The sequence below is a fragment of the Pseudochaenichthys georgianus genome, unplaced genomic scaffold (assembly GCF_902827115.2).
Source record: "Pseudochaenichthys georgianus unplaced genomic scaffold, fPseGeo1.2 scaffold_656_arrow_ctg1, whole genome shotgun sequence".
NCBI lineage: Eukaryota > Metazoa > Chordata > Actinopteri > Perciformes > Channichthyidae > Pseudochaenichthys > Pseudochaenichthys georgianus.
This window is the reverse complement of record NW_027263211.1, coordinates 55,001-62,500: the sequence shown is the minus strand read 5'-3', so window position 1 is coordinate 62,500 and position 7,500 is coordinate 55,001. Positions and strand designations below refer to the sequence as shown.

General features: G+C 48.9%; 2 protein-coding genes across 2 annotated transcripts in view; one reads left to right on the top strand and one right to left on the bottom strand.

The window, feature by feature from the left end:
- Positions 1-847, bottom strand: part of LOC139433578 (zinc finger CCCH domain-containing protein 13-like) — a 2,321-nt gene extending 1,474 nt beyond the window's left edge. Inside the window, exon 1 of the mRNA XM_071202640.1 lies at positions 13-847. Within this exon, the coding sequence (XP_071058741.1) occupies positions 13-847 (835 nt within the window). The remainder of the gene's footprint in view (positions 1-12) is intronic.
- Positions 1-7,500, top strand: part of LOC117443683 (phospholipid-transporting ATPase ABCA1-like) — a 61,586-nt gene that overhangs the window by 3,576 nt on the left and 50,510 nt on the right. Inside the window, exons 2-3 of the mRNA XM_034079585.1 lie at positions 1,878-1,958; positions 2,724-2,817. Of these exons, the coding sequence (XP_033935476.1) occupies positions 1,893-1,958; positions 2,724-2,817 (160 nt within the window). The 5' untranslated portion in view covers positions 1,878-1,892. The remainder of the gene's footprint in view (positions 1-1,877; positions 1,959-2,723; positions 2,818-7,500) is intronic.

The following is a 7,500-nucleotide window of genomic DNA, read 5'->3' as shown; positions in this document are numbered from 1 at the left end:
CTCTGTCTCTGCGTCTCCGTCTCCGTGTCTCTGTGTCTCTGTCTCCGTGTCTCTGGCTCCGTGTCTCAGTGTCTCTGTGTCTCCGTCTCTGTGTCTCCGTGTCTCTGTCTCCTTGTCTCCGTCTCTCCTTCTCCGTGTCTCTGTGTCCGTGTCTCAGAGTCTCTGTGTGATGTGTATCTGTGTCTCTGTGTGATGTGTCTCTGAGTCGCTGTGTGATGTGTCTCTGTGTGATGTGTCTCTGTGTGATGTGTCTGTGTCTCTGCGTCTCTGTGTGATGTGTCTCCGTGTCTCTGTGTGATGTGTCTCCGTGTCTCTGCGTTCTGTGTCTCTCTGTCTCTGTGTCTCCGTCTCTGTGTCTCCGTCTCTGTGTCTCCGTCTCTGTGTGTCCGTGTCTCCGTCTCTGTATCTCTGTGTCTCCGTGTCTCTGTGTGTCCGTCTCTGTGTCTCCGTCTCTGTGTCTCCGTCTCTGTGTGTCCGTGTCTCCGTCTCTGTATCTCTGTGTCTCCGTGTCTCTGTGTGTCCGTGTCTCCGTCTCTGTGTCTCTCTGTCTCTGTGTCTCCGTCTCTGTGTCTCCGTCTCTGTGTCTCCGTCTCTGTGTCTCCGTCTCTGTGTGTCCGTGTCTCCGTCTCTGTATCTCTGTGTCTCCGTCTCTGTGTGTCCGTGTCTCCGTCTCTGTATCTCTGTGTCTCTCTGTCTCCGTCTCTGTGTCTCCGTCTCTGTGTGTCCGTGTCTCCGTCTCTGTATCTCTGTGTCTCCGTGTCTCTGTGTGTCCGTGTCTCCGTCTCTGTGTCTCCGTGTCTCTGTGTGTCTCCGTCTCTGTGTCTCTGTCTCTCAGAGCCTCACACATTCATATCATTATAGTCAAGCTTTATTATTTAATGTTTTACTGCGAGCGTTATCACAAAGTATGAAGTCCGTTTATACACACACACACACACACACACACACACACACACACACACACTCACACACACAGTATGTATGATTAGTTGTATATTCTGTAGACCTGCAGGACTTGGCTAACTGCTAACTGCTTATATGTTTTTAAAGAAGTTGTTTTCTTAAAATGTCAGTATTATGACTATTTAATAACTGTATGTCTCCTAATTGTTATAGCTTATTTATCTGTATGTGTTCATGTCTATATTTGTAGTTTATTCTCACTTTTAGTAGGAGTTTTAATTCTTACTTTAAAACATCATAATGTTCACCAGCTGCTAACTGCTAACAGCTAGAAGCTAAATGCTAACACAGTCTTTGTGTCCATGTGTCCTCGAGCAAGATCCCAACCTGAGGGGCTCGGGGGGGGGGGGGGGGACAGTTAGCTTCTCTGAGCTAATGGCTCTGTTTGAATGAGCTGTAGCATGTAGCTACAGTCCATTTATCATTACGGCGAACAGCTAGAAGCTAACTGCTAACAGCTAGAAGCTAAGCTAACAGCTTGTGAAGCTGTTAGCAGAGGCAGAACGTCCAAAAATATAACCCGGTGTGGGCATTTATTACTCGAGCACAGGACACAGCCTCAAGGATCTCACACACACTACCTGCCAACACAGACAGGGCAACAGAGCCTAAACACCCACACACCAATCAAACCAACAGGACACAGGTGAGGGGGAGGAGACAGCACGGGCAGCAGGTGAACACCATCAGCAGCAACATGGGGAAAGGGAACACTTTTCAAACAAAACCAGCAGACAGAGACGGACAAACTAAAACACAGACAGATGCACACACTACATCCACTTCGCCACCAACGCAGCTCCACCACCCGTAACACAGCTAGAAGCTAACTGCTAACGACTAGAAGCTAACTGCTAACGACTAGAAGCTAACTGCTAACGACTAGAAGCTAACGTTGTGTGTGTTTCCTGCAGAGACACACGGCGGACATGTCTGTCTCTACACAGCTGGGCCTTCTGCTGTGGAAGAACTTCACCTCCAGGCGCCGACAGACGGTATGTAGAACCCTCTGTAGAACCCTCTGTGGAACCCTCTGTAGAATCCTCTGTAGAACCCTCTGAGATCCGGTTAGAACCCTCTGTAGAACCCTCTGTAGAACCCTCTAAGATCCGGTTAGAACCCTCTGTAGAACCCTCTGTGGAACCCTCTGTAGAACCCTCTGAGATCCGGTTAGAACCCTCTGTGGAACCCTCTGTGGAACCCTCTGAGATCCGGTTAGAACCCTCTGTAGAACCCTCTGAGATCCGGTTAGAACCCTCTGTGGAACCCTCTGTAGAACCCTCTGAGATCCGGTTAGAACCCTCTGTAGAACCCTCTGAGATCCGGTTAGAACCCTCTGTAGAACCCTCTGTGGAACCCTCTGTAGAACCCTCTGTGGAACCCTCTGTGGAACCCTCTGTAGAACCCTCTGAGATCCGGTTAGAACCCTCTGTAGAACCCTCTGTAGAACCCTCTGAGATCCGGTTAGAACCCTCTGTGGAACCCTCTGTAGAACCCTCTGAGATCCGGTTAGAACCCTCTGTGGAACCCTCTGTAGAACCCTCTGAGATCCGGTTAGAACCCTCTGTAGAACCCTCTGAGATCCGGTTAGAACCCTCTGTGGAACCCTCTGAGATCCGGTTAGAACCCTCTGTTGAACCCTCTGTAGAACCGGTTAGAACCCTCTGTAGAACCGGTTAGAACCCTCTGTAGAACCCTCTGAGATCCGGTTAGAACCCTCTGTTTTATATAAACACAGATCTTTGTTTTCGGTTCTTCAGCTTCAGCTGCTGGTGGAGATCGTCTGGCCGCTCTTCATCTTCTTCATCCTCATCGCAGTCAGAGTCAACTACCCTCCGTACGAGCAGCATGAGTGTGAGTCCACACACACACACACACACACACACACACACACGCACACTGTAACTACATCAGGTCACGTGATGTGAGCTGACCCCTCACCCACTCACCAGTTTCCTTCCATGGCCGAAAGGTTTATTGATGGTCTTATTTTAATATGTGGTCACATGACTCCTTCTGATGCTACTGCCGATCTGCTGGAAGCTACCTTTTTATTTTGTATTGTTGCATTCTCTAGTTCTATGTGTTGCTTCGTTGGAGGAGCTCAGGACAGAAGCATTTCTCCACTGCAGCTTTAGTGTCCCCTGGTCTCCAGCTGTGTGCGTCACTCTTTAGTGTCCCCTGGTCTCCAGCTGTGTGCGTCACTCTTTAGTGTCCCCTGGTCTCCAGCTGTGTGCGTCTCTCTTTAGTGTCCCTTGGTCTCCAGCTGTGTGCGTCACTCTTTAGTGTCCCCTGGTCTCCAGCTGTGTGCGTCACTCTTTAGTGTCCCCTGGTCTCCAGCTGTGTGCGTCACTCTTTAGTGTCCCCTGGTCTCCAGCTGTGTGCGTCACTCTTTAGTGTCCCCTGGTCTCCAGCTGTGTGCGTCACTCTTTAGTGTCCCCTGGTCTCCAGCTGTGTGCGTCACTCTTTAGTGTCCCCTGGTCCCCAGCTGTGTGCGTCACTCTTTAGTGTCCCCTGGTCTCCAGCTGTGTGCGTCACTCTTTAGTGTCCCCTGGTCTCCAGCTGTGTGCGTCACTCTTTAGTGTCTCCAGCTGTGTGCGTCACTCTTTAGTGTCCCCTGGTCTCCAGCTGTGTGCGTCACTCTTTAGTGTCCCCTGGTCTCCCAGCTGTGTGCGTCACTCTTTAGTGTCCCCTGGTCTCCCAGCTGTGTGCGTCACTCTTTAGTGTCCCCTGGTCTCCAGCTGTGTGCGTCACTCTTTAGTGTCCCCTGGTCTCCAGCTGTGTGCGTCACTCTTTAGTGTCCCCTGGTCTCCAGCTGTGTGCGTCACTCTTTAGTGTCCCCTGGTCTCCAGCTGTGTGCGTCACTCTTTAGTGTCCCCTGGTCTCCAGCTGTGTGCGTCACTCTTTAGTGTCCCCTGGTCTCCAGCTGTGTGCGTCACTCTTTAGTGTCCCCTGGTCTCCAGCTGTGTGCGTCACTCTTTAGTGTCCCCTGGCCTCCAGCTGTGTGCGTCACTCTTTAGTGTCCCCTGGTCTCCAGCTGTGTGCGTCACTCTTTAGTGGCCCCTGGTCTCCAGCTGTGTGCGTCACTCTTTAGTGTCCCCTGGTCTCCAGCTGTGTGTGTCCACTTGGCCTAGCACCGGCTAGCGGGTCCTAATTCACAGTTTTTCTGGCCCCATAAAATCGAGGTTCAAGGGCCAGGAACAACCAGGCTGTGACGTCACTCTCGACTGCTGATTGGTCAGAGAGAATTGTCGCAATATATGCGACGCGTTGAGATCTGGAGACTGGCTAGGCCACTCCAGGACCTTGAAATGCTTCTTACGAAGCCACTCCTTCGTTGCCCGGGCGGTGTGTTTGGGATCATTGTCATGCTGAAAGACCCAGCCACGTTTCATCTTCAATGCCCTTGCTGATGGAAGGAGCTTGTCACTCAAAGTCTCACGATACATGGCCCCATTCATCCTTTCCTCTCCACGGATCAGTCGTCCTGGTCCCTCTGCAGAAAGCCCCACAGCCTGATGGTCCCACCCCCACAGCCTGATGGTCCCAGCCCCATGTCTCACAGCAGGTGGTCTTTGGACTCAGCATTCTTTCTCCTCCGACACGTCTAGCTGAGTTTTTACCAAACAGTTCTGTTTTGGTTTCATCTGACCATATGACATCCTCCCAATCCTCTTCTGGATCCTCTAATGCTCTCTAGCACACTTCAGACGGGCCTGGACGTGTCCTGGCTTCAGCAGGGGGACACGTCTGGCACTGCAGGGTTCGAGTCCCTGGCGGCGTAGTGTGTTGCTGATGGTAGCCTTTGTTGCTCTGGTCCCAGCTCTCTGCAGGTCATGGACTCGGTCCCCTGTGTGGTTCTGGATCTCTGCTCACCGGTCTTGTGATCCCTTTGACCCCACGGGGGGAGGTCTGCGTGGAGCCCCAGATCGAGGGAGATTATCAGTGGTCTTGTATGTCTTCCATTTTCTAATAGTTGCTCCCACAGTTGATTTCTTCACACCGAGCTGCTACCTGTTGCAGATGCAGTCTTCCCAGCCTGGTGCAGGTCTACATTGTGTTTCTGGAGTCCTTTGACAGCTCTCTGGTCTTGGCCGTAGTGGAGTTTGGAGTGTGACGGTTTGAGGTCGTGGACCGGTGTCTTTATTCTGATAACGAGTTCAAACCGGTTCCATTAGTACAGTTAACGAGTGGAGGACAGAGGAGGCTCTGAGAGGAGAAGCTACAGGTCTGTGAGAGCCAGACATCGTGTTTCTTTGGAGGAGACCAAATACTTATTTTACCAATTCATTAATTACAAATCCTACAACGTGATTTCCTGGAGTCTTCCCCCCCCTGTCTCTCTAGTTGAAGTGAAGGATGAACTTTACAGGCCTCTCGTCTGAAGTGGGAGAACTTGCACAGCTGGTGGCTGACTAGATACTTGTTGCCCCACTGTAGATGTAGTGGTGATGTACAGAGAGATAGATGTTAAGCACTAACGTTTATAATAAATACATCCGTATTGATTTAAGATCTTTCCATCAATCATACGTGTTGGATCATTGGTGTTAACGTGGACCGGAGGGAGAGGGCGACGAGCAGAAGTTTCACTTTCCTTTATCTCAGTTCCAGCTTTGGTCCTGAAGAATATGTTTCTCTGTTGTCCACGTTCATAAAGCAAAGCAGCAGCATCAGAGCACGGTGCAGAGTCTCTAGATGAATCCCTCGTTCTTATTGAGCATCCATGTTTGTAGTCCGCTGGATAGAAAACTGTAGTTTCCATGGTTACCCCACAGCAGCAGACGCACATTCAGGACGTCCGCTGGCGCATCAGAAACACGTCGATAGTGAAGTGCAGTCGATTCTCTAAAGCACCGCAGTCTCTTCTCCTAAGTCCTTTTGAGTTCTCCTATCCACTATCCCTTAACCCCGTGACCTTTCACCCAGAGGTCAAGGGATAGGAGATAGAGTTAGACGATAGGAGCTGATGTTTGGACTATTGGACTGCAGCCCGGTCTAGAGAATGTGAGCGGCTCTTATCCTGGCTGCCACTGAGGGACTTCCGGGTCATTTCACTCCGTTAGGAAAGCTCTTAAGATAAACTGACAACTCGACCGCAGCCACGCTTCTGCCTCGTGCTGCTGTGTTGGGAAACATCTCTTCCGTTTCTTCTTCCCTTACGTAACAACATCCTTCGCTCTTATTGGCTCATTTATGTGACCGTTAATTCATCGAGCCAATTAAAACCAAGGTTGGGTTACAATTACAGTTCGCATCATATTGATATACACCTGAACATCAGAGGACTCTTTAAAGTAGAGACACTAGATATACTCCTGAACATCAGAGGACTCTTTAAAGTAGAGACACTAGATATACTCCTGAACATCAGAGGACTCTTTAAAGTAGAGACACTAGATATACTCCTGAACATCAGAGGACTCTTTAAAGTAGAGACACTACATACTGATATACACCTGAACATCAGCTGGAGAGGACTCTTTAAAGTAGAGACGCTACATACTGATATACACCTGAACATCAGCAGGAGAGGACTCTTTAAAGTAGAGACACTACATACTGATACACACCTGAACATCAGCAGGAGAGGACTCTTTAAAGTACAGACACAACATACTGATATACACCTGAACATCAGCAGGAGAGGACTCTTTAAAGTACAGACACAACATACTGATATACACCTGAACATCAGCAGGAGAGGACTCTTTAAAGTACAGACACTACACACTGATATACACCTGAACATCAGCAGGAGAGGACTCTTTAAATTAGAGACACTACATACTGATATACACCTGAACATCAGCAGGAGAGGACTCTTTAAAGTAGAGACACTACATACTGATATACACCTGAACATCAGCAGGAGAGGACTCTTTAAAGTAGAGACACTACATACTGATATACACCTGAACATCAGCAGGAGAGGACTCTTTAAAGTACAGACACTACACACTGATATACACCTGAACATCAGCAGGAGAGGACTCTTTAAAGTAGAGACACTACATACTGATATACACCTGAACATCAGCAGGAGAGGACTCTTTAAAGTAGAGACACTACATACTGATATACACCTGAACATCAGCAGGAGAGGACTCTTTAAAGTAGAGACACTACATACTGATATACACCTGAACATCAGCAGGAGAGGACTCTTTAAAGTAGAACCACTACATACTGATATACACCTGAACATCAGCAGGAGAGGACTCTTTAAAGTAGAGACACTACATACTGATATACACCTGAACATCAGCAGGAGAGGACTCTTTAAAGTAGAGACACTACATACTGATATACACCTGAACATCAGCAGGAGAGGACTCTTTAAAGTACAGACACTACACACTGATATACACCTGAACATCAGCAGGAGAGGACTCTTTAAAGTAGAGACACTACATACTGATATACACCTGAACATCAGCAGGAGAGGACTCTTTAAAGTAGAGACACTACATACTGATATACACCTGAACATCAGCAGGAGAGGACTCTTTAAAGTAGAGACACTACATACTGATA